The sequence below is a fragment of the Carcharhinus amblyrhynchos genome, chromosome 17 (genome assembly GCF_965287045.1).
Source record: "Carcharhinus amblyrhynchos chromosome 17, sCarAmb.v2.hapA, whole genome shotgun sequence".
Classification (NCBI taxonomy): Eukaryota; Metazoa; Chordata; class Chondrichthyes; order Carcharhiniformes; family Carcharhinidae; genus Carcharhinus; species Carcharhinus amblyrhynchos.
The window spans coordinates 58065836-58093566 of record NC_137340.1 but is presented as its reverse complement, the minus strand read 5'-3'; the positions used below and the strand labels follow the sequence as shown (position 1 = coordinate 58093566).

General features: G+C 44.5%; 1 protein-coding gene across 3 annotated transcripts in view; it reads right to left on the bottom strand.

Annotated features, from left to right (window-relative positions):
• The window catches only part of sh3pxd2aa (SH3 and PX domains 2Aa), a 610480-nt gene that overhangs the window by 173764 nt on the left and 408985 nt on the right, over positions 1-27731 (bottom strand). For all 3 annotated transcript variants that reach the window (XM_080206018.1, XM_080206019.1, XM_080206020.1), the window contains one exon: positions 15191-15304. In XM_080206018.1, coding sequence (XP_080062144.1) covers positions 15191-15304 — 114 coding nt within the window. The remainder of the gene's footprint in view (positions 1-15190; positions 15305-27731) is intronic.

Below are 27731 nucleotides of genomic sequence, written 5' to 3'. Positions count from 1 at the left end.
GTCTTCCTGGATCATAGAGGTCGTGGGTTTAGAAGTTGCTGGATAAGGAGATTTAATGAGTTCTTCTAGTGTATGTTATAGATGGTATACACTGCTACTATTGTGTGTTGGTGGCGGAGGGAATAGGTGAGATGTAATAAAGAAGGTTGCTTTGGCCTGGTTGGCATCAAACTTCTTGAATGTTGTTATGGGAGCTGCACTCATCCAGGCAAGTGGAAAGTATTGCACCACACTCTTGACATGTCCCTTGTAGATGGTGGACAGGCTTTGGAGGGTCAGGAAGTGAATTACTCACCACAGGATTCCCAGCCTTTGACCTGCTCTTGTAGCCATAATATTTCTATGGTTAGTACATAGAACCTATAGAATCCTTTGGAACAGAAAGAGGCCATCCAGCTCATCAAGTCTGCACCAACTCTGAAAGAGCATCCCACCCAGGCCCTATCCACATAACTCCACACAATTTCCATAGCCAATCTACTTAACCTGCACAGTTCCCTGTTGCATTCAACTTCTTAAAAGTTTGCCATCCTGGAAATGATTTGTTTGTCTGTTTCAGTTTCCTGAAACAAAAACAGAAAATGCTGGGGGAGGAAACTGGAACACCTGGAGGAAACCCACACAAACACAGGGAGAACTCCATACAATGACCCAAAGATAGAATCAAACCAGGTTCCTGGTGCTGTGAGGCAGCAGTGCTAATCATTATGTCTCCATGCTACCCAGTTAAGTTTCTGGTCAATGGAAACCTGAGAATGTTGATAATGGGGGATTCAACAACGGTAATGCTGCTGAATGCCAAGGGATGATGGTTAGATACTCTTGTTGGGGATGGTCATTGCTTGGCTCTTGTTTGGTGCGAATACTATTGCCACTTGTCAGCCCAAGCCTGATATTGTCCAGGTCTTGTTACATTTTATCAAGGAATACTTCATGTCTGAGGAAATGCAAATGGTGCTGAACATTGCAATGTCATCAGCAAACATCTCCACTTTAGACCTTATGATGGAAGGGAGGTCATTGATGAAGCAGCAGGAGATGGTTGGACTCAGGACACCAGCCTGAGAAACTCCTGTGGTGACGTCCTGGAATTAAGGTGTTTGGTAGATGCCAGTGTCGTAACTGTACTATAACAGCTTAGCTGTTGAGTGAAAGGTGACCTTACTGATATTCAGGGGGTTTGACAGGGTAGAGGCTGAGAAGTTATTTCCCTGTGTGGGAGAGTCTCAGACCAGAGGGCATAATCTCAGAGTAAGGGGTCGCCCATTTAAGACAGAAAAAAGGAAGAATTTTTTTTCTCAAAAGGTAGTAAATCTTGGAATTCTTTACTGCAGACAACTATGGAGGTTGGATCATTAAGTGCATTCAAGGCTGAGATAGATTTTTAATCTGTAAGGAAATCAAGGGTTATGATGATTAGTCAGGAGCGTGGAGTTGAGAATTATCATATCAGATCTGTCACAATCTCATTGAATAGCAGAGCGGACTTATGGGCTGAGTGGCCTACATCTGCTTCTATATCTTATGGCCTTATAGCTTGGGATGCAGCAAGTTCTGGAATACAACTCTTCAGTACTTTTGCCAGAATATTGTCAGAGCCTTTGCTATATCCAATGTCCTCAGCTGTTTCTTAATATCATGTGGAATGCATCAAATTAGCAGAAGTTTGTTGCAAATGCTTCAGCCTGATCTTTTGTGATGATGTGTTGGCCACCCCATCATTGAAGATGAGGATTTTTGAGCAGCCTCCTCCTCCAGTGAGTTGGTTAATTGTCCATGACTGGATGTGGCAGGACTGTGGAGTTTAGTTCTCATTAGTGGTGGGATTGCTTAGCTCTGTCTATTGCAATCTGCTTACACTGTTTGGCACACAATTAATCCTGTGTTGTATCTTCACTAGGTTGACACTTCATTTTTAGGTGTTGCTCCTGGCATGCCCTCCTGTATTCTTTACTGAGCCTGGGTTGATCCCCTGGCTTGATGGTAATGGGAGAGTGGGGAATATGCCGGGCCATGAAATTACTGATTGTGGGCAAGTTCACTTTGCTGCTGCTGATGGCCTATAGAGCCTCATAGACGCTCAGTCTTCAGTTGCTAGATCTTTACATTTGGTATGGTGATAGTGCCACAAAACGCAATGGAGGGTATCCTCAATGTAAAGACAGCATTTTGTCACCACAAGGACTGTTTGGTGGTCATTCATACCAATACTGTCATGGACAAACAGATCTGCAGGAGTTTGATAAGGATGTGGGCAAGTATGTTTACGCTCCTTTTTGGTTCTCTCCCCGCCTGCCACAGCTATTCCTTTTTGGCCAATTCAACCAATGGTGATGTTACTGGGCAACTTGGTGACGGACACTGAAGCCCCAACCCAGAGTACATTCTTATCATCCTCCTAATATTTCTCCATATTATTTAAATGGGGATAAACTGCAGAATGCTGCAGTATAGGAGGATCTGGTGTCCCTGTACTTGAAACACACACATTTAACATGCAGGTACAGCAAGTAATTAGGAAGGCAACTCGAATGTTGTCTTTATTGTAGGGAGAACAAGGTATTAACAGGGTTAAAGAATGTTAAAGTACGGAAGTCTTGCTACTGTTGCATAGGGCACTGGCGAGACCTCACCTAGAATACTGCGTGTAGTTTTGATCTCATTAATTACGGAAGGATATACTTGGCATTAGAAGCAGTTCAGAGAAGGTTCTCTGGGCTGATCCCTAGGATGACAAAGTTGTCTTATGAGGACAGTTTAGGCCTATTCCCAATGGAGTTTAGGAGGATGAAAGCAATTTAAATGAAACAGAAAAGATTCTTTGAAGGCTTAGGAGGGTGGATACTGAGAGAAAGTTTCTAATTGTGGGGGGATCTAGAACTAGGGACCAGAGTTCAAAAATAAGAGGTCTTCTATTTAAGGGGGAGATGAGGAAGAATTTCATCTCTCAGAGGGTTGGTAATGTTTGGAATTCTGTGCCACAGACAGCAGTGGAGGCTAGATCATTCAATCAATTCAAGACCGAGGATAGATTTTTGGTTGTCAAAGGAGTCAAAGATTATTGGAAGCAAACAAGAAAGTGGAGTTTCAGCCTTGATCTTATTGAATGATGCAGCAGGTTCAATGAGCTGATTTCATATGATCTGATACAAGGAGTGAAAGACTGACAAATTTGTGATCCAGTAGCCTGGAGGACCAGCACTGCACTAATAGCCCTTCATCAAAGGGACATGAATTATTCTCTGCATACTGCATTTGCTTCAAGGGTCTCTGAAAAGATCTAACCATACATGAGAGAGGAAGCTTCTCCTCTCAACTGCATTTTAAACCAAGTTCGTGTGCTGCAAGGATGTTGTAAACTCAGAATAAATTTAAAGAACATTTTATCACCAATTACCTTATGATTATTCAAACAGCTTAACTATTTTTACCCAAAGTACTCAGCGTTAAAATCTAATTTGCTGTTGTACAGCAAAATGATTTCAAACAATCAGTGAAAATGAGCTGGAAATTATTGATCAAACACAAGACAGAAATTAAATGGAGACAACAAATTTAACAACAAAGTGGAGAAAATGAGTAGAGGTTAATCAATACACAATGAATTAATAGGTGGAAACATTGAAATGCAATATGAAAATTGGAACTACTGAGCGAGTTAAGACCAAGGACCATCTGGTTCGCCCTCTATTATCCTGAGAGTTGCATAATCTAATTGTTGACTAATCCTAACAATCAACGTTTATCACCAATCTCAGACATGAAGCAAGATAAACCCCCAGTGGTGGAGAGCTTTGAGAACCACAAGTCTAAGGTGAACTTTTTCAACTGAGCACATTACACTCATTGCATGTACATCTCAAATTACTCTTGGACAGAATTCCAAAATTTTCTTCAACACAATCTATCTCATTTTCATTTGAATGAACAGAAATTATCTGCTTCTAGTATCTCCACAGGAAGCCTATTTCAGAGATTAACTACTGTAATATTGAGCTGAATAATACTTGGGAGCATTACCCCCTCCCCGGTGGAGCATTCCGCCACCCCCTCAAGTGGAACATTACATATCCACCCTGCTGTGGAGCATTACCCCCCGACCCCCCAATGGAGCATCCAATGTTATCATGCGGCATTTTATGACATCACACTAGTTTCCAGTAAGATGACATGTGGGTGGGTCAAAAACTCAGGAGGCATTTGTGTTATTAAAATATCAATTTGAAAGGTAATCGAGTAAATGGACTATCCACCTCACTGCAATCAGGTTGTCAGAAGACAATAATACACCTTTGGGGTGACATTTACGACAGGGGCCAATCCATTTTTTAAGGACAAGCTTGCCTTAGCAGCTATTCACAATGCAGTCCCAGCTTTGTTGTTCAAACTCTATTGACAGTGGAATTGCTGATTTGAGTATGCAGGGTGACATTTTGTAAATACTTTTCACAAGGAGGAATCTTCTCTCATTTGAAGGGGTTTTTTAGAGTCATAGAGATTTACAGCATGGAAACAGGCCCTTCAGCCCAACCTGTCCTTTTTTTTAACCACTAAGTTAGTCCCAGTTGCACACGTTTGGCCCAGATCTCTTTATACCCGTCTTACCCATGTAACTATCTAAATGCTTAATAGACAAAATTGTACCCGCCTCTACTACTACCTCTGGCAGCTTGTTCCAGACACTCAATACCCTCTGTGTGAAAAACATGCCCCTCTGGACCTTTTTGTATCTCTCCCTCTCACCTTAAACCTATGCCCTCTAATTTTAGACTCCCCTACATTTGGGAAAAGATGCGGACTATCTAACTTATCTTTGCCCCTCATTATTTTATAGATCTCAATAAGATCACCCTGGAGTCTCCAGGGAAAAAAATCCCAGTCTATCCAGCCTCTCCCTGTAACTCAAACCAACAAGTCCTGGTAGCATCCGAGTGAATCTTTTCTGCACTCTTTCTAGTTTAATAATATCCCTTCTACAATAGGGCAACCAGAACCAGGATATTCCAGCGTCCGTAATTCAGGGGTGAGTGGTGGTAACAGACAGATGGATATTGCGGTCTCAGCTGCAGACGTAAGCTTCAGTGTCAAGGAAAAAAGCATTTGGAGGAGGAGTTAGAGTGTGAAAAGAAAGGAATACAAGGAGGCTCATGATGCTGTGATTCCTCAGAAAGGTGAGAGAGAAGTGACGGACGCTGATGGTCAAGAGGGGCACAGAAAGCCTCATCAGAGGTTCAGATGAGTTAATGCTGCCTCTTGGATATACAAGCAGCAATTCAGCTCCCTGCAAGTTAGTGAGGCTAGTGCATAAAATGGCTGTGGCATCACTATGTAGGGCGCCCTTTGCGGAGAGCTCATCCAACTGCCTTGGGGATCAGCAATGTTTATCGCTTTGAAGGTGTTGATGGTGTTTAACTTCTTTGCAACAGGCTCATTCTAGGCAGCCAATGAAGAGCTCAGTGGGATAACCTGCTGCACACCATTGCTTCAATAGATGCAACAATCCAAAGGGCTGCAAATGACACCTCCTTTGCTCAGATTCCAAAGTTAAATGGATAGAGCTTCAGGATGTGCACTGCTGTAAAGATTTTCCTGGGTACAGGGAGCTACTGACTGCACATACAGAAAAGGCTTCCACTTGATTAATCTGTGACTATAATCAATGGGTCATACAGGTAAGTGCCACGTACCTGGGCAGAAATCACAACTCATATCTCAGGAACTCACAGATCCCAGACCTATTCACCAGCTCAGATTCCCTGGAAGTGTGGCTACTAGGTGGTAAGGGCTATCTACTGAAAAGATGACTTAGGGTGCATGTGAGGATGCCCAGGCCTAACATAGAGAGGAGATACAATGACAGCCGCATCATACCCAGGCCAAACTGGAGCAGGCCTCTGATCTCCTAAAGATGTCATTTCTATGTCCAGACAGATCTGAAGGTGCATTACTGTAATCTCCCTCACCTTTGTCCAAGATGGCAGTGGTTTGCTGTGCACTTCATAACATTACCATCCAAAGCAGATAGCTTTGAGGATGGGATGATAACACATCAGATGGAGGCTAACCCTCTGAGGACGAAGGTGATGATGAGTCAAGCTGCTCCTGTTGATGGTCTGGTCAAGATTAAGCGAATGGCCATGACATCAAGGATGCCTTAATATGACAAAAGTTTCTATTGTACATCTTGACCTTGCTCCAGAAGAATTTGGTGAACTCTTGGACTGCCTTTTCCCAGCATGAGCTAGTCATGTTGATAATATGCTGCACACAGGTGGGCACCAAAGGCAGCTTTACTGAATCTGAGGGCATTTAGAACACTTCTCCCCTTGCTCTGAAGGTCTAGGCGTCTATACATGAAAATACATAACAAATATACAACTGCTCAATGCCAAGAAGGTGGGACACTTACTGATCTTTAAAAGTTTTGCCACCTATGAAGATTGACATGGTTGGAAGAGATGAACAGGAGCATCCGGAATAAGGTGGGTGAACGTGCAGCATGGATTGGTACCTGGGACTTCGACATTGTGGCCATTTCAGAGACATGAATAGAGCAGGGACGGGAATGGTTGTTGCAGGTTCCGGGGTTTAGATGTTTCAGTCAGAGCAGAGAAGGTTGTAAAAAAAGGGGGAGGTTTGGCATTGTTAGTGAAGGACAGTATTACAGTGACAGATGCTGACCAGTCACCTGACACTACTCCTTTAAAGTTCTGTCCATTAGTTTGCTCCAGATCACAGTGTGCAGCCTCAGGGAGCAGACATTCCACACTCCAACACTTATTGGGTGGGATGGAGGTCAAAAAGTCGCCCTTGCCAAATGAATAGAAGACCTGCAAGTCAGAATACTGCTGATTTACGGATGTCAAATTTGCCAGTTTTCTCTCATCAAGTATATAGAACATAGAACATTACAGCGTAGTTCAGGCCCTTCGGCCCTCGATGTTGCACCGACCTGTAACACCAATCCAAAGCCCATCTAACCTACACTATTCCAAAATCATCCGTATGTTTATCCAATGACCATTTAAATGCCCTTAATGTTGGCGAGTCCACTACTGTTGCAGGCAGGGCATTCCACGCCCTTACTATTCTCTGAGTAAAGAACCTACTTCTGACATCTGTCCTAAATCTATCACCCCTCAATTTAAAGCCATGTTCTCTCATGCTAGCCATCTCCATCCAAGGAAAAAGGCTCTCACTCTCCACCCTATCTAATCCTCTGATCATTTTATATGCCTCTATTCAGTCACCTTCTTCTCTCTAATGAAAACAGCCTCAAGTCCCTCAGCCTTTCCTTGTAAGACCTTCCCACCATACCAGGCAACATCCTGGTAAATCTCCTCTGCACCCTTTCCAATGCCTCCACATCCTTCTTATAATACGGCGACCAGAATTGTACGCAATACTCCAAGTGCAGCCGTACCAGAGCAACTTGACCTCATGGCTTTGAAACTCAATCCCTCTACCAATAAAAGCTAACACACCGTACGCTTTCTTAACAACCTTATCAACCTGGGTGCCAACTTTCAGAGATCTATGCACATGGACACCAAGATCTCTGTGCTCATCCACCACTACCAAGTAAAACCCTTAGCCCCGTACTCTGTATTCCTGTTACTCCTTCCAAAGTGAATCACCTCACACTTCTCTGCATTAAACTCCATTTGCCACCTCTCAGCCCAGCTCTGCAGCTTATCTATGTCCCTCTGTAATCTGCAACATCCTCCCACACTGTCCACAATTCCACCAACTTTAGCGTCATCTGCAAATTTACTAATCCATCCTTCTACACCCTCATCTTGGTCATTTATAAAAATGACAAACAGCAGTGGCCCCAAAACAGATCCTTGAGGTACACCACTTGTCACTGAACTCCAGGTTGAATATTTCCCATCAACCACCACCCTCTGTCTTCTTACAGCTAGTCAATTTCTGATCCAAACCGCTAAATCACCCTCAATACCATTACTCCATCTCTTCTGCAATAGCTTACTGTGGGGAACCTTATCAAACAGTTTACTGAAATCCATGCACACCACATCAACTGCTTTACCCTCATTCACTTCTTTGGTCACCTTCTCAAAGAAAGTAAAGACTGCGTCCTCTGGTTTTACTGCTCTGAACAAATTCGAACAGCCTATTATGTCTGACATTATCTAACTCCTTTTAGAATCCAAAATGACAGCAATCACACCACCTTATTTTTTTCCAGACAGGAAACGGCCAATTTACATAACTGGGCTTCTAATCCAATTTTTCCATTTCCTCCATCATTTTAATCACTCTCTGTGTGCTGCCAATAACTGCCAACATTCTTTCTGTACAATGGCAAGCGGAAATATAGATAGGGTTTTAAATGCAGTCACATCATTTATTTTTCTTTATTTACGGGATGTGGGTGTCGCTGGCTGGCCAGCATTTACTGCCCATCCCTAATTGCCCTTGAGAAAGTGGTGGTGAGCAGCCTTCTTGAGCTGTTGCAATCCATATGTTGTAGATACACCCACAGAGCTGTTAGGGAGAGAGTTCCAAGACTTTGACCCAGTGACAGAGAAGGAACAGCGATATATTTCCAGGTCAGGATGGTGAGTGATTTGGAGGGGAATCTCCAGGTGGTGGTACTCCCAGTTGTCTGCTGCTCTTGTCCTTCTGGATAGTAATGGTTGTGGGTTTGGAAGGTGCTGCCTAAGGAATCTTGGTGAGTTCCTGTAGTGTATCTTGCAGAGAGTATACACTGCTGTCACTGTGAGGCAATGGTGGAGGGACTGAATGTTTGTGGATGGGGTGCTAGTTAAGTGGGCTGCTTTGTCCTGGATGGTGTCGAGCTTCTGAGTGTTATTAGAGCTACTCTCATTCAGGCAAGTGGGGAGTATTCCATCAACTCCTGACTTGTACCATGTAGTTTATCCTGTAACTCACCTCGTGAGTTACAGGATTCCCAGCCTTTGACTAGTCCCGGTAGTCATAGTATTTATACGGCTGGTCCAGTTTGGCTTCTGATCAATGGTAATGCCTCGGATGACGATAGTGGGGAATTCAGCAGTGCTAATTCCACTGAATGTCAAGAGATGACAGTTTTAAGACCAGTATAAAGTGGCAAGAATACCTCAAAATTGACCATTCAATTTGCCCTGCAGTTTGAGAGGGAAAACCTGGAATCAGATATAATAGTATTACAATTAAATAAAGGTAACTACAAAGACATGAGGGAGGAGCTGGCCAGAGTTGACTGAAAAGGAAGCCTAGCAGGGAAGACACTGAAACAGAAAAGGCAGGAGTTTTTGAGAGTTATTCGGGAGGCACAACAGAATTTCAGCCCGAGGAGGAGGAAACATGCTAAGGGGAGGATGGGGCATCCATAGCTGATGAGGGAAGTCAAGCACGTTCTCACTGAACGACAGAGGTTGAAGGACGACCTGATAGAAGCCTACAAGATTATGAGAGGCATGGTCACAGTGGATAGTCAGAAGATTTTTCCTAGGGTGCAAGAGTCAATTACCAGGGGGCACAGGTTTAAGGTGCGAGGGGCAAGTTTAAAGGAGAATGTATGAGGCAGATTTTTTAACACAGAGGGTGATGGGTGCCTGGAACTCATTGCCAGGGGAGGTAGCAAAAGCAGATACGATAGTGACTTTTAAGGGGTGTCTTGACAAGTACATGAATAGGATGGGAATAGAGGGATATGGTCATCAGAAGAGTAGGGGGTTTTAGTTAAGTCGGGCAGCCTGGTCGATGCAGGCTTGGAGGGCTGTAGGGCCTGTTCCTGTGCTGTAATTTTCTTTGTTCTTTGACAGCATAAAAGCAAAAGAAAAAGCATATGAAGTGGTGAGGGTAAGTGGCAATAAGCGGGGAAGAAGATGAAATATGAGTGTAAGCTAACTAATAATATAAAAGATAGGAAGAGTTTTTTCAATATCTAAAAGGTAAGAGAAAGGTAAAAATAGACATTGGACCACTGGAAAATGAGGCTGGAGAAGTAATAGTAGGAAACAAAGCAATGGCAGAGGAACTGAATAGTTACTTTGCATCAGTCTTCACGGTGGAAGACACCAGTAGGATGCCAGAGCTCCAAGAGAAACAAGGGGCATAGGTGAGTGTAGTGGCCATCATTAAGGAGAAGGTTCTGGGGAAACTGAAAGATTCCACACTCCAACACTCAAGGGTTCTAAAAGAGAAAGCTGAGGAGATTGTGGAGGCGTCGGTGGTGATCTTTCAGGAATCACTGGAGGCATGGACGGTCCCAGAAGACTGGAAAGTAGCTAATGTAACACCACTGTTAAAAGAAGGAAGGGAAGAAACAGATGGGAAATTGTAGGCCGGTTAGCCTGACTGCAGTCATTGGCAAGATTTTCGGGTCCATTATTAAAGATGAGATCGTGGAGTACTTAGAAATGCATGATAAAATAGGATTGAGTCAGCACGGCTCCGTCAAGGGGAGGTCACATCTGACAATCTGTTGAGTTCTTTGAGGAGGTAACAAGGAAGTTAAATAAAGGAGAACCAGTATTTATTTAAATTACCAGAAGATCTTTGACAAGGTGCCACATTGGAGACTGTTAAATAAGTTAAGAGCCCGTGGTGTTAATGGTAAGATCTTGGCATTGATAGAGGTTTGGCTGACTGGTAGAAGGCAGAGAGTGGGGATAAAGGGGTCTTTGTCAGGATGGCAGCTGGTGACTAGTGATGTGCCCAGGGATTGGTGCCGGGACCACAACTTTTCACAATATACATTAACAATTTGGAAGAAGGAACTGAAGGCACTGTTGCTAAGTTTGCAGAAGACACAAAGATCTGTAGAGATACAGGTAGTATTGAGGAACCAGGGAGACTGCAGAAGGATTTGGACAGGTTCGGAGAGTGGGCGAAGAAATGGCAAATGGAATACAATGTGGAAAAGTGTGATGTGGAGGCTTTAGAGAGAGTGCAGAGAAGGTTTACCAGGATGTTGCCTGGTATGGAGGGTCTTAGCTATGAGGAGAGATTGGGTAAACTGGGGTTGTTCTCCTGGAAAGACGGAGAATGAGGGGAGACCTAATAGAGGTGTATAAAATTATGAAGGGTATAGATAGGGTGAACAGTGGGAAGCTTTTTCCCAGGTCGGAGGTGACGATCACGAGGGGTCACGGGCTCAAGGTGAGAGGGGCGAGGTTTAACTCAGATATCAGAGGGACGGTTTTTACACAGAGGGTGGTGGGGGCCTGGAATTCGCTGCCAAGTAGGGCGGTGGAGGCGGACACGCTGGCATCGTTTAAGACTTAACTGGATAGTCACATGAGCAGACTGGGAATGGAGGGATACAAATGAATGGTCTAGTTGGACCAATGAGCGTCCCAGGCTTGGAGGGCCGAAGGGTCTGTTTCCTGTGCTGTACTGTTCTTTGTTTGTTATGCAAATTGGAAGGAGGGAAGGAGGAATGGAAACATAGACTATTTTCTACTTGGGGAAATGCTTAGGACATCAGAAACACAAAAAAACTTGGGAATCCTTGTTCAAGATTCTCTTAAGGTTAATGTGCAGGTTCAGTCAGCAGTTAGGAAGGCAAATGCAATGTTAGCATTCATGTTGAGAGGGCTAGAATACTAGAGCAGGGACGTACTTTTGAGGCTAAGGTTCTGGTCAGATCCCATTTGGAATATTGTGAGCAGTTTTGGGCCAGTATCATAGGAAGAATATGCTGACCTTGAAAAGGGTCCAGGGACGTTCACAAGAAAAATCCCTGGAATGAAGAGTTTGTTGTATGAGGAACAGTTGAGGATTCTGGGTCTGTACTCATTGGAATTTAAAAGGATGAGGGAGGATCTTATTGAAACTTACAGGATACTGTGAGGCCTGGATAGAGTGAACATGAAGAGGACGTTTCCATTGATAGGAAAATCTAGAACCCGAGGGCACAACCTTAGGCTAAAGAGACAATCCTTTAAAACAGAGATGAGGAGGAATTTCTTCTGCCAGAGAATGGTGAATCTGTGGAACTCTTTGCCACAGAAGGCTGTGGTGGCCAGGTCATTGAGTGTCTTTAAGACAGCTGGATAGGTTCTTGATTAATAAGGGGATCAGGGGTCATGGGGAAAAGACAGGAGAATGGGGGATGAGAAAAATATCAGCCACGATTGAATGGCGGAACAAACTCAATGTGCTGAGTGGCCTAATTCTTATCCTATGTCTTATGGTCGTATATACATGTATCCCTGTATATTACTTTACAGCTACTGCTCACTTATCAAATGAAAGTTACAAAAGAAGTATCACAACAAAAAGCTACCTAATGCTTGCTAGTACATGCTATCGTACCACCAGCCTTAAGCTATTCTCAACATCAAGGTCCCATGGCTATGAAACACAGATTAAACCTTGGAAGGACAGAAAGAAATTGTCTCAAACCTCAGATACCAAAGCCTCTGAAGACAAGACACTAAGGACAGAAATCTGTCCATCGGATGTAATTATATGAGAGCAAATGGAGCAGCCCTCCCTCCCACTCGAAGCAAGTGTGGGCTGGGAGCAGTTACAACTGTTGCAACAATATCCTTCATTTGTACCACTCACGTGGTACTCATTGATCCACTCGTGTTGTGGGTGGGCTCGGAGGGATGCTGATACATTGCCTACAAAGTCAAGTCTGATGGAAGACGTGTCAGTAATGAACATTCCATAGTAGCTGAGATCGTTCAGCTACAACTCAATTAACATGCCTGTAATCTGACATTCAATGATTGCTATAGTTTCTCTGCATCATTATCCAAATGGGCAAGCAAGTACATCCTCTCTGACAGTGAGCCAAGGGACACTGGCTTAGGAGAGTGCTCTGATCCAGATATACGCTGAGGATATTTTGACAGGGGTCTCCCATTGACCGGGTTTCATGTAAGGCCTTGGAGTGAAGCCTGGGACAATATCTGTATCTGAGATGAGAATTCAGGCAGTACAATAGCCAAAGTTGTGGCCACTCAGTTAAGCTGTGTGTGGCAAGAGGTGTGTGGGGTCTTGTCCAGTCAGACAGCAAATAAATGATTAGCCATCAGTGTGGTGGCCAGCACATGAATCACTAGTTGAGAGACACAGCCTTGGGCAAAGGATGAACCTTTTAAGACAATGCTAACCGTGAAGTCACTTTACTCTTGCAGTGATTTTCGCAATTGAGAGGTGGAGCTATAGAACTGGCTGTCATTTTTCTGGCACAGAGAGGAGAGAAAGTGCCAATGGAAGTGCCTGGCTCTCCAGAGAAATAAGGAGGACTCTGAGGTGGAAGGGGTGGTAAAAACTATGCTGCAGGCACCGGAAGCATCCCAGAGAATCATCTTTCAGAGGTGTCTTCCATGACTCAGGCTATATAGATGGCAAATGACCTTCCTGCAGATGAATGAGAACTACTGTAGGTGGAGACTTTGCCCGCAGAGAGCCCTGGTAGCTCACTTATGCATCTTTCTGCAAGATTTGGCATCATTGGGAGTTGGTGGTGTTGGAAGTCGCAGCCACCCTCAATTGGCTCCCCATGCAACTGGCTCCTTCCTGGGCTCCACAGCTGACTTTTGTGCCATCTCGTAAGTCTCCGTTCATAAGTCAAGAGGTGACAGATGCACTCTTCGCAAAGGCACATTTCAACCAGGGTCAGGGTAGCCACGATGCAACAGCCATGGAATTTGTTCAGATATCTGGCTTTCCACAGGTGCAGCATATCATTGACTATACTCCTCATGTGGTTTCCGATCCCTGTGACATCAAGAAGTGCACTTTGTGAACTGCAAGGGCTTCCATACCCTAAAAATTCAGCTGATTGTGAACAAATGAAGCGCATCCTCCAGGTGTGTATGCACCTCCTGGGGAGTGTGCACATCTCATCCATCCTGAGCTGCTCTCAGATCCCTGCCATGTTTGACGGTTTACAACTCCTCGTTTGCCTTTTCCCTCAGAACCCCTAAATTCAGCCTGCTAATTGGTTGTATCGTCAACCTATCATACCATTATTTTCTTCAACTTAACCTCTACCTCTTTTGTCCAGAGTAAAGGCAAGGGAGTTGCGCCACATGAATTGCTCCTTCCGAGGGCTAGTACAGATTTGACAGGCCAATGGCCTCATTCTGTGCTTTAACCATTCTATGATTCTACGGTTCCCCTTTATCATTTTGTCTGTTCCGTCCTTAAGAATATGATTTCCGTCTCATAAAGCTACATTGGTTCTACTTGATTGTATTATGATTCTCGTTTTCTGTTGGTTAGCCAATCCTCGATCTATTAATGTTTATTTATTAGTCACAAGTAGACTTACATTCACACTGTAATGACAGCACCTGTTCAAGTACACTAAGGGTCAATTTAGCATGGCCAATGTACCTAACCAACACATCTTTGGACTGTGGGAGGAAACCAGAGCACCCAGTGAAAATCCACGTAGACATAGAGAGAACGTGCAGATTCCACACAGCCAGTACAATAGCCAAAGTTGTTCCCAAGCCAGGAATTGAACCCAGGTCCCTGGTGCTTTAAGCCAGCAGTGCTAACCACTGTGCCGCCATGCTGTCCTAATAACATTAGCCCAAAAACCAAAAGTTCTTATCCTAACCTTCTATCTGCTACCTGATCGAATGCCTTTCAGAAATCTAAATGCACTACATCTACTGATTCCCCTTTATCCACCCTGTTTGTTACCTAATGAATGTCAAATATGATTTCTCTTTCACTAAGCGTCTGCCTGATTGTCTGATGATTAGCTAACTGTTGACTTTGGGTGGGAAAGAGGCAGGACAGGAAAATGCCATCCCAGTTCTGCCCTCTCTAATTCCCCTTAATTGTCTCTGGAAATTCTTGGGATACTTTTTGTGTATTCTACTGTGAAGACAAATAGAAAATACTCTGCCATTTTCTGGTTTCACATTATTAGTTTTGGTTTCCATCAGGCAGTCACTATGATTTTATGAAAGGGAAATCACATTTGACAAATTGATTAGAATTCTTTGAGGGTATAAGGGACCAATGTTTACTTTAGCTGCTCTGTTCCCCTGTTACTCAGTACATTGTTGTATCTGAGAAAATGAAACTCACACCATTGGGCAATGCTCTACCTGAGGAAATTAAACCCATGCAACTGGACAACGTAATAGTCCAGGTAATTTAATCCCATGACTGGGCACTGATTCAGTGAAGCATCAACCAGTATTTATGGGTAGTATGTAAATAGTAGTGTCTCCATTACCTTCTCCACCTCTTGTAGTGCTAATGTCCAGGTCATCTCGGGTTCCATTTTGTGATTCGAGGTACGTTGCTGGGACCCAGCCCTGCTCCTCTGCTGTACTCACAAACCACCAACCTGAAGTGGAGGAAGCAAAATGATAGAATTCAGTGTTGCTGCTAGGATTTCAATGAAATCTGGCATGGACTTGTGATATTTTCATACTTTTTTCACCTGAACCATGAAAAATACAATTATCCTGCTGAGCCTGGGTCACATCAGGAAAGGGCAAATTTAGCTGCTTAACTATGTGAATTACTGGTGATTACAAGATCAATCAGTAACTATCTCTGCAGGTTATTGGTACAAATACTGCAAATGCCCCCTAAGAACTAAACCTGGAAGTGGTACTGACAACAAAGAAGGTTCAGTGCTCTGGATTCAGAAGGTTCAGTCCTTTGGGGAATGAGAGATGCCAGCCTTTGGCTCAATAATCTAGACTGCCTTTGTCATTTCAGAAGATTTTGGACTTATTGCCTCAAGGTTAGTTGGGTGTGGGTTCAAGTCCTACTCTAGGACTGAGGCTGACACTTCCAGTGATATAATGAGTGAGTACTACACTGTCCTTCGGGTGAGAAGCTAAATCATGGCTTTGCATGTCTGTCAAATTAATAAAAGATCTATCAGCATTATTTACAAAGGAGAAGGTGAATTCTCCAAGTGTCTCAGTAGCATTTATTCCTCAAAACATCACCAAAAAAAAACTGTCTAGTTATTTATCGCATATTTGTGGGATACTGATGCAAATTGGCTTCTGCAACTGCAGACAAAGGTTTCTATACTTCAAAATGATTTAAGTGGCTGCAAAGCACATTGACAACTAAGTGGAAGGCAGTATATAAACGCCAGTCCTATCTTTTTACACATCCTGTGAAACATAATCAAGCTGTGTTGCAGACAAGAGGCAAAGAAATATTCTGTAAAGTTGGGAAGTAGCAACAGTCCAACAAAGGCAGAGAAGAGGCTTATGTACAGTCATAGAGGTTTACAGTAAAGAAACAGGCCCTTCGGTCCAACTTATCCATGCCACCTTTTTTTTAAACCCCGAAGCTAATCCCAATTGCCCGCATTTGGCCCATATCCCTCTATACCCATATTACCCATGTAACTACCTAAATGCTTTTTAAAAGACAAAATTGTATTTGCCTCTACCACTACCTCTGGCAGCTTGTTCCAGATGCTCACCACCCTCTGTGTGAAAAAATTGCCCTCTGGACACTTTTGTATCTCTCCCCTCTCACCTTAAACTTATGCCCTCTAGTTTTGGACTCTCCTATCTTTGGGAAAAGATATTGACTATCTAGCTGATCTATGCCTCTCATTACTTTATAGAACTCTATAAGGTCACCCCTCAGCCTCCTGCACTCCAGAGAAAAAAGTCCCAGTCTATTCAGCCTCTCTTTATAACTCAATCCAGCAAGTCCTGGTAGCATCCTAGTAAATCTTTTCTGCACCCTTTCTAGTTTAATAATATCCTTTTTATAATAGGGTGGCCAGAATTGAACACAGTATTCCAAGTGTGGCCTCACCAATGCACAACTTGTACAACTTTAACAAGACATTCCAACTCCTGTATTCAATGTTCTGACTGATAAAACCAAGCATGCCAAATGCCTTCTTCACCACTCTGTCCACCTGTGACTCCACTTTCAAGGAGCTATGAACATGTACCCCGAGATCTCTTTGTTCTGTAACTCTCCCCAGTGCCCTAATATTAAGCAAGGCGTTTGATAAGGTCCCCCATGCAAGACTTCTTGAGAAGGTGAGAGGACATGGGATCCAAGGGGCTTTGGCCTTGTGGATCCAGAACTGGCTTGCCTGCAGAAGGCAGAGAGTGGTTGTGGATGGGTCTTTTTCTGCATGGAGGTTGGTCACCAGCGGAGGGCCCCAGGGATCTGTTCCAGGACCCTTGCTGTTTGTCATTTTCATAAATGACCGGGATGAGTAAGTGGAGGGATGGGTTAGTAAGTTTGCCGACGACACGAAGGTTGGTGGTGTTGTGGATAGTCTGGAGGGATGTCAGAAGTTGCAGCATGACATAGATAGGATGCAAGACTGGGCGGAGAAGTGGCAGATGGACTTCAACGCGGATAAATGTGTAGTGGTCCATTTTGGCAGGACCAATGGGATGAAGGAATACAATATCAAGGGTAGGACTCTTAGCAGTGTTGAGGAGCAGAAGGATCTTGGGGTCCAGGTCCATAGGATGCTCAAATCAGCCTCGCAGGTGGAGGATGTGGTCAAGAAGGCGTACGGTGTACTGGCCTTCATTAATCGAGGGATTGAGTTCCGGAGTCAGGAGGCAATGCTGCAACTTTATAAGACCCTTGTCAGACCCCACTTGGAGTACTGTGTGCAGTTCTGGTCGCCTCACTACGGGAAGGATGTGGAAGCTATTGAGAGAGTGCAGAGGAGATTTACAAGGATGTTGCCTGGATTGGGAGGCATGCCTTATGAAGACAGGTTGAGGGAGCTAGGTCTCTTCTCCCTGGAGAGATGAAGGTTGAGAGGCGACCTGATACAGGTTTATAAAATGTTGAGAGGAATAGATAGGGTGGATTCTCGGAGGCTATTTCCCAGGGCTGAAATGGTTGCTACGAGAGGACACAGGTTTAAGGTTCTGGGGAGCAGGTACAGAGGAGATGTTGGGGTAAGTTTTTCATTCAGACAGTGGTGAGTGAGTGGAATCGGCTGCCGTCGGTGGTGGTAGACGCGAACTCACTGCGGTCTTTTAAAAGACTTCTGGATGAGTATATGGGATTTAATGGGATTGGGAGTTACAGATAGTTCTATGGCTTGGTAGGTATGGATGCGATCGGTGCAACTTGTGGGCCGAAGGGCCTGTTTGTGCTGAAAAAGAAAATAAAATTAACTGAATAAGTCCTGCTCTGGTTCAATCTACCAAAATACATCAACTCACATTTGCCTAAATTAAGCTCCATCTGCCATTTGTCAGCCAACTGGCCCAGTTGACCAAGATCCCGCTGCAATTGGAGATAACTTTCTTCACTGTCCACTATGCCACCAATCTTGGTGCCATCTGCAAAGTTACTAACCATGCCTCCTATATTCTCATCCAAATCATTAATGTAAATGACAAATAACAGCGGGCCCAGCACTGATCCTTGAGGCACACTGCTGGTCACAGGCCTCCAGTTTGAAAAACAACTCTCTACAACTACCCTCTGGCTTCTGCCAAGAAGTCAATTTTGTATCCATTTAGATACCTCACCCTGGATCGAGTGAGATTTAATCTTATGCAACAACCTACCATGTGGTATCTTGTCAAAAGCCTTGCTAAAGTCCATGTAGACATCAACTGCACTGCCATCAGCTACCTTCTTGGTTACCCCTTCAAAAAACTCAATTAAATTTGTAAGACATGATTTTCCACTCACAAAGCCATGCTGACTGTCCCCAGTCAGTCCTTGCATCTCTAAATGCCTGTAGATCCTGTCTCTCAAAATAACCTCCAACAACTTATTCATCACAGATGTGAGGCTCACTGGCCTGTAGTTCCCAGGCTTTTCCCTCCAGCCCTTTTTTAAACAAAGGCACAACATTTGCCACTCTCCAGTCTTCAGGCACCTCACCATCACTATCGATGATTCAAATATCTCGGCTAGGGGGCCCACAATTTCCTCCCTAGCCTCCCACAATGTCCTGGGATACACTTCATCAGGTCCTGGGGATTTATCTACCTTGATGCGCTTTAAGACTTCCAGCACCTCCTTCTCTGTAATATGTACACTCCTCGAGACATCACTATTTATTTTCCCAAGTTCCCTAACATCCATGCTTTGCTCAACAGCGAATAATGATGAGAAATATTCATTTAGGATTTCACCCATCTCTTATGGATCCGCACAAAGATGACCTTGTTGATCCTTATGAGGTCCTACTCTCTCCCTTGTTATTCTTTTGCCCTTCATGTCTTTGTAGAAGCTCTTTGGATTCTCCTTTGCCTTATCTGCCAAAACAATCTCATGTCCCCTTTTTGCCCTCCTGATTTCTCTTTTAATTCTATTCCTATGCTCACTATAACTTTTCAAGGGACTCGCTTGATGCCAGCTGCCTATGCATGTCATGTGCCTCTTTCTTCATGACCAGGGCCTCAGTATCCCGAGTCATCCAGGGTTCCCTACTTCTGCCAGCCTTGCCCTTCAGTCTAAGAGGAATGTGTTTATCCTGAACCCTGGTTATCAGAGTTTTGAAAGCGTGCCACTTACCAGACGTGCCTTTTCCTTCCCACAGACTCCCCCAATTAGCTTTTGATAGTTCCTGCCTGATACCATCAAAATTGGCTTTGCCCAATTTAGAATTTTAACTTTTGGGCCAGACCTATCATTCTCCATAGCTATCTTAAAACTAATAGAATTATGGTCACTTGTCTCAAAGCGATCCCTCACTAACACTTCTGCACCTTCCCTTCCTTATTTCCCAAGAACAGTCAAGTTTTGCCCCCTTTCTAGTCGGGCATCCATATACTGAATGAATAGTTCCTCCTGAATACACTCAATAAATTTCTCTTTATCCAATCCTCTCATACTATGGCTGTCCCAGCCAGTGTTGGGAAGTTAAAATCTCCGACTATTACCACCCTATTTTTCTTGGAGCTTTCTGTAATCTCTTTACATATTCACTCCTCAATTTCCCGCTGACTATTTGGGTGTCTATAGCACAACCCTATATAATCGGCAACAATAAGACTTGGTAAAAAACTTGTATGGAGCATTCATTTCCTGTCAGTAACATTTTGTCCTGTTGTCATAATTTTGATCAAACTTTTGTTCCAACTTTTCTGATTTAACTTGTTTATACTGCTCATTCAATTCTGTTATCAATTTTCCCCAACACGTTTTGCCAATCAACCAACTGAACCACTTCAAAAGCTGTGGCCATGGCGAGGAGGAGGTATACACCACCCTAGTTTAAAATTATGCTCTTACCTATTTTGTGGGCTGCAGTGGGAACTTGTTCTCCAAGTTGCAGTGTGGATTCATCAGTGAGGTAAGTCGGGAAGCTGAGTTGTGAGGTCCAATTTCAGTCAAGCTGCAGCCCTCTTGATGTCACTAACTCAGGGCATGCCTCTTTATTTTCATGTTTTATTTAAAAATCTGCACTATAACTCTAAATCCCTTCTAGTTTTGGTCACATTCCCAACACCCTGTTTCTGTTCACCACCTCCTTCTCTTCCTGAGTGCCCTTGGTTTTATTTCCAACACCCCCTTCCAATGGTTCAACCTCTTCACAAACCCTCCCACATCAGCACCCCATGGCTCTGCTCCCAAACTCCCCACACCCACACCACTGGAGGTATTGAGGAGCTGGGTGTGCAATTGGCAGGGGAGGATGGGCTGGGCTGAGGAGTAGCAGGATTCACAGGTGGATTGCGGGGACAAACTTGCTTTTCACACTCCTGCTAATTTAAATGGCTGTATTCCTCAGCAGGCTCCACGATCGGAGCTGCCCTCAATAAATCAGTGTAAAAACTTGTGGAACACAGGGCAATCAGCCTAAGCTTACATGTTGACAACCTTGGCAGAGCACATGGGCTACCCTGCACCTCCCTGTTTTCAGCATTGTACAGTTATTGTGGCCGTCAGTAGTGGCAAACCTCTCAGCACTCGACCATGTTGGGAACTTGGGAAGCTCTAAATGACGGTTGGTTAGAACATAGAACATAGAACACTACAGCACAAACAGGCCCTTCGGCCCACGAGTTGCGCCGATCACATCAACACCTACCAATCCATAGACCTATCTATAACCCCCAATCCCGTTAAATCCCATATACTCATCCAGAAGTCTTTTAAAAGACCCCAGCGAGTTCACCTCCACCACCACTGACAGCAGCCGATTCCATTCACTCACCACCCTCTGAGTGAAAAACTTACCCCTAACATCACTTCTGTACTTGCCTCCCCGCACCTTCAATCTGTGTCCTCTCGTAGCGACCATTTCAACCCGGGGAAATAGCCTCTGAGAATCCACCCTATCTATTCCTCTCAACATTTTATAAACTTCTATCAGGTCGCCTCTCAACCTTCGTTTCTCCAGGGAGAAGAGTCCCAGCTCCCTCAACCTAACTTCATAAGGCATGCCTCCCAGTCCAGGCAACATCCTCGTAAATCTCCTCTGTACCCTTTCAATAGCTTCTACGTCTTTCCTATAGTGAGGCGACCAGAACTGCGCACAGTACTCCAAGTGAGGCCTGACAAGGGTCTTATAAAGTTGCAGCATTACCTCCCGACTCCTAAACTCAATCCCTCGATTAATGAAGGCCAGTACACCATACGCCTTCTTGACCACATCCTCCACCTGTGAGGCCGATTTAAGAGTCCTGTGGACCCGGACCCCAAGATCCTTCTGCTCTTCAACACTACTAAGACTCCTGCCCTTGATAGTGTACTCGTTCATCCCATTGGTTCTGTCAAAATGGACGACTACACATTTATCCGCATTGAAGTCCATCTGCCACTTCTCCGCCCAGTCCTGCATCCTATTTATGTCCTGCTGCAACTTTTGACATCCTTCCAGACCATCGACAACACCACCGACCTTCGTGTCATCGGCGAACTTACTAACCCATCCCTCCACTTCCTCATCTAGGTCATTTATGAAAATGACAAACAGCAAGGGTCCTAGAACAGATCCCTGGGGCATTCCACTGGTGACTGACCTCCATGCAGAAAAAGACCCATCCACAACCACTCTCTGCCTTCTGCAGGCAAGCCAGTTCTGGATCCACAAGGCCAAAGCCCCTTGGATCCCATGCCCTCTCACCTTCTCAAGAAGTCTTGCATGGGGGACCTTATCAAACGCCTTGCTGAAGTCCATGTACACCACGTCCACTGCACTTCCTTCGTCAATGTGTTCAGTCACATTTTCGAAGAACTCAACTAGGCTTGTAAGGCACGACCTGCCCTTGACAAAACCATGCTGACTATTTCTGATCACGTCAAACCTCTCCAAATGCTCATAAATCTTGTCCCTCAGAAGCCTCTCCATCAGCTTACCAACCACTGAGGTCAGACTCACCGGTCGGTAATTTCCCGGGCTATCTCTGTTCCCTTTCTTGAAAATAGGAACCACATCCGCAATCCTCCAATCTTCCGGAACCTCTCCCGTCTCCATTGACGACGCAAAGATCATCGCCAGGGGCTCTGCAATCACTTCCCTCACCTCCCACAGTATCCTGGGGTACATCCCATCTGGTCCTGGCGACTTATCTATCTTGATAGAATTCAAAAGTTCTAACACATCCTCCTCCTTAATGTGGACATACTCAATCTTTTCCATCTGCTGCAAATCCATAGCAAAATCTCCCAGATCAGTTTCCACTGTGAATACTGAGGCAAAGTACTCATTAAGCACCTCTGCCATTTCTTCTGGTTCCACACAGACCTTTCCCCCTTCACCTTTTATAGGTCCTATCCCTTCTCTTCTCATCCTTTTACTTTTCACATATTTATAGAAGGCCTTGGGATTCTCCTTAATCTTACAAGATCATGAGTACTCAGGTTCATGAGTACTCCTCAATGATCAGACAATGGTTCTGCTGAAGCTCTCTGTGTGCACACAAACATGACCTGTCTTGCAGGCTCACGTCCATGACTGAGATGATTGATCACTATCCGAAAGAATAATCTCATGCTGGAGACTCTGTATAAGGATGAGACCAGAACATCATCATCAAGAACCAAGGGTTGATGATTGTTCTCCTCGAGATACCTTTCAACACTCCGGGCAAAGGGAACAAGTGCACTGTGATTTGCAATGAATTTCCTGTCTCTCAAAGATTACCATAGGCAGTAAAATGATTCTTGAAAAGACTGCAGCATGTCTAACTATTCCGTAATTCTTATTCCGTCATGGCATGGTCGCATGCTCCTGGGGCTGCCTCGCCTTCCAGGTATGAGGCCATTGTCATACAAGATTGTATCTACTCATTCTGAAACTGATATTTTACACTGAGATGCTAAGAATGGCAAAGGTGGTGTTAGTTTTGAGCCCACAAGGAAGATGCAGGTGAGAGAGGCTGGTATGAGCTAATCATCATCATCGTCTTGGAACTTTACCATGTTATGGTCTCTTCCTCTTGGGCTCAACAACCTTGTCCTCATCAAGCTCATTTCCCTCTAATCCTCCTCATTGGAGAAGATGGTAAGCTTCTCCATCCCCTAACTGGCAACTCATCTCCCTTTTCAGCACCAGTTTGTGTAGAGTGTAGCAAACCAGGAAGATGTGGGACATCCTTTGACGAGAGTGTACTGGACAGCGCTGACTGACCAGTCCAGACATCGGAAAGCATCGCTAGCATGCCAACGGTCTGCTTAATCAAGGAGTGTGTCATGGAATGAGTTGCATCGTGCCTCTCCTCGAAAGCACTCTCACATTTGTCTCTCTTATTTGCTCTACTTTTTACTTGAATTCTCCTGAACGATTCCTTGTTCCACTGCTTGATCTTTGTTCTTTCACTTTTTGTTTTACACCTTGGAAACAGGCCCTTCGGCCCAACTTGTCCATGCTGCCCAGTTATTACCACTAAGCTAGACCCAATTGCCTGTATTTGGCCCATGTCACTCGATACCAATCTTAGTCATGTAGCTGTCTAAATGCTTTTTAAAAGACAAAATTGCACCCACCTCTACTACTACCTTTGGCAGCTTGTTCCAGATACTCACCACCCCGAATGAAAAAAATGCCCCCCTGGATCCTTTTGTAGCTCTCCCCTCTCACCTTAAATCTATGCCCTCTAGTTTTAGACTCCCCTGCCTTTGGGGAAAGATATTGACTATCTAGCTGATCTGTGCCCCTCATTATTTTATAGACCTCTATAAGGCCTCTTATGATCCAGGGAAAAAAAGTGCCAGTCAATCCAGTCTCCTTATAACTCAAACCATCAAGTCTGAATAGCATCCTAATAAACTTTTTCTGCATTCTTTCTTAGTTAATAATGTCCTTTCTATAATAGGATGACCAGAACTGTACACAGTAAGTGTGGCCTTACCAATGTCTTATACAACTTCAACAAGACATCCCAACTCCAGTATTCAATGTTTTGACCAATGAAACCAAGCATATTGAATGCCTTCTTCACCACCGTTTAAGATGATGAATGGGATGGATAGGGTAGAGGTGGAGAGACTCTTCCCGCTCAAAAAAAGACATTAGGACTAGGGGGCACAGCCTCAAGATAAAAGGGGGGCGGTTTAGAACGGAGTTGAGGAGGAACTTCTTCACTCAAAGGGTGGTGAATCTCTGGAATTCTCTGCCCGTTGAAGTGGTGGAGGCTGCCTCGCTAAATATTTTTAAGACGCGGGTTGATGGGTTTTTGATAAGAGAGGGGATTAAGGGTTATGGGGAGAGGGCGGGAAAGTGGAACTGAGACACGACAGATCAGCCATGATCTTATTGAATGGCGGGGCAGGCTCGAAGGGCTAGATGGCCTACTCCTGCTCCTATTTCTTATGTTCTTATGTTCACCCAGTCTGGTGACTCCACTTTCAATGAGCTATGAACCTGTACCCCAACATCTCTTTGTTCTCTAACTCTCCCCAAAACCCTACCATTAACCAAGTAAGTCCTGCCCTGGTTCGATTGACCAAAATGCATCATCACACATTTATCTAAATTAAACTCCATTTGCCATTCATCAGCCCACTGACCCAATTGATCAAGATCCCATGCAATCCTAGATAACCTTCTTCACTGTCCATAATGCCACCAATCTTGAGGAGAGCCGGTGGATGTGGTCTTTCTAGATTTTCAGAAGGCGTTTGACAAAGTACGTCACAAGAGCTTATTGCAGAAGGTCGAGGGACATGGAGTTGGGGGTAGGGTGTTAGCGTGGATAGAGGATTGGTTGTCAAATAGGAGGCAGAGAGTGGGGGTCAACGGGTGCTATTCGGATTGGCGGATGGTGACTAGTGGAGTGCCCCAGGGGTCGGTGCTGGGGCCTCAGCTTTTTACCATTTATATAGATGATCTGGAGGAGGGAACTGAGTGTAGGGTGTCGAAATTTGCTGATGACACCAAGATTGGGGGAACGGCAAATTGTGCAGAGGGTGTGGAGAGTCTGCAGAAGGATCTAGATAGGCTGGGCGAATGGGCCAGGAAATGGCAAATGGAATTTAATGTTGGCAAGTGTGAGGTGGTCCACTTTGGTAGGAAGGACTATTACTTACGGGGCGAAAAACTGCAGCAGGCAACGGTGCAGAGGGACCTCGGGGTCCTTGTGCATGAGTCGCAAAAACCCAGCTTGCAGGTGCAGCAGGTGGTCAGGAAGGCGAATGGGATGCTGGCCTTCATAGCGAGGGGGACTGAATATAAAAGTAGGGAGGTCTTGCTGCAGCTGTATAGGGCATTGGTGAGGCCGCAGCTGGAGTACTGTGTGCAGTTTTGGGCGCCGCACCTGCGCAAAGATATTTTGGCCTTGGAGGGAGTGCAGAGGAGGTTTACTAGGCTGATACCGGAGTTGAGGGGGTTGAGCTATGAGCAGAGGCTGAATAAACTGGGCTTGTACTCATTAGAGTTTAGAAGAATGAGGGGAGATCTCATTGAGACGTATAAGATGATGAATGGGATGGATAGGATAGAGGTGGAAAGACTCTTCCCGCTCAAAAAAGACAGTAGGACTAGGGGGCACAGCCTCAAGATAAAAGGGGGGCGGTTTAGAACGGAGTTGAGGAGGAACTTCTTCACTCAAAGGGTGGTGAATCTCTGGAATTCTCTGCCCGTTGAAGTGGTGGAGGCTGCCTCGCTAAATATTTTTAAGACGTGGGTTGATGGGTTTTTGATAAGAGAGGGGATTAAGGGTTATGGGGAGAGGGCGGGAAAGTGGAACTGAGCAGCGACAGATCAGCCATGATCTTATTGAATGGCGGGGCAGGCTCGAAGGGCTAGATGGCCTACTCCTGCTCCTATTTCTTATGTTCTTATGTTCATCTGCAAACTTACTAACCATGCCCCCTTTATTCTCATCCAAATCATTAATATAAATAACAAATAACAGTGGACCCAGCACCGATCCCTGAGGCACGCCACTGGTCACAGGTCTCCAGTTTGAAAAACAACCCTCTACAACCACCCTCTGGCGTCTGTCATCAAGTCAATTTTATATCCAATTGGCTATCTCACTCTGGATCCCATGAGATGTAACCTTATGCAACAACCTACTGTGCGGTACCTTGTCAAAGGCCTTGCTAAAGTCCATGTAGACAACATCAACTGCACTGCCCTCATCTACCTTCTTGGTTACCCCTTCAAAAAACTCAAACAAATTTGTCAGACGTGACTTTCCACTCACAAAGCCATGCTGAATGTCCCTAATCAGTACTTGTCTCTATAAATGCCTGTAGATCCTGTCTCTCAGAATACCTTCCAACAACTTACCCACTACAGATGTTAGGCTCACCAGCTTGTAATTCCCAGGTCTTTCCCTGAAGCCCTTCTTAAACAAAGGCACATTTGCCACCCTCCAATCTTCAGGCACCTCACCTGTGACTGTCGATGATTCAAATAACTTTGCTAGGCGACCTGCAATTTCCTCCCTAGCCTCCCACAATATCCTGGGATAAATTTCATCAGGTCCTGGGGATTTATCTACCTTGATGTGCTTTAAGACTTTTAGCACATCCTTCACTATAATTTGTACACTTGTCAAGACACTACTATTTATTTCCCCAAGTTCCCTAACATTCATGCCTTTCTCAACAATAAACACTGATGAGAAATATTCATTTAGGATTTCACCCAACTTTTGTGTATTCTGCACAAAGATGACCTTGAAAATCATTAAGAGGCTCTACTCTCTCCCTTGTTACTCTTTTGTAGAATCTCTTTGGATTCTCCTTTGTCTTATCTGCCAAAGCAATCTCATGTCCCCTTTTTGACTTTCTGATTTCTCCCTTAACTCTACTCCTATATCCTTCAAGGGTTCCCCTCGATCCCAGCTGCTTATGCATGTCATATGCCTCCTTCTTCTTCTTGACCAGGGCCTCAGCATCCCCAGTCATTCAGGATTCCCTATTTCTGCCAGCCTTGCCCTTCACTCTAAATGGGATGTGCATACCCTGAACACTGGTTAACACACTTTTCAAAGCCTCCCACTTACCAGACATCCCTTTGCCTCCCCACAGACTCCCCCCAATTAACTTTTCAAAGTTCCTGTCTAATATCATCAGAATTGGCCTTGTCCCAATTTAGAATTTTAATTTTGGGCCAGACCTATCATTTTCCATAGATACCTTAAAACTAATGGAATTATCATCACTGGTCCCAAAGTGATCTCTCACTGACACTTCTGTCACCTGACATTCCTTATTTCCCAAGAGGAGGTCAGTTTTTGTCCTGTGTCTAATCGGGCTATCCACATAGTGAATGAGAAATTCCTTTTGAATACACTCAACAATTTTTTTTTCCATCCAAGCCCCTAATACTATGGCTGTCCCAGTCAAAGTTGGGAAAGTTAAAATCCTTACTATTATCACCCTATTTTTCT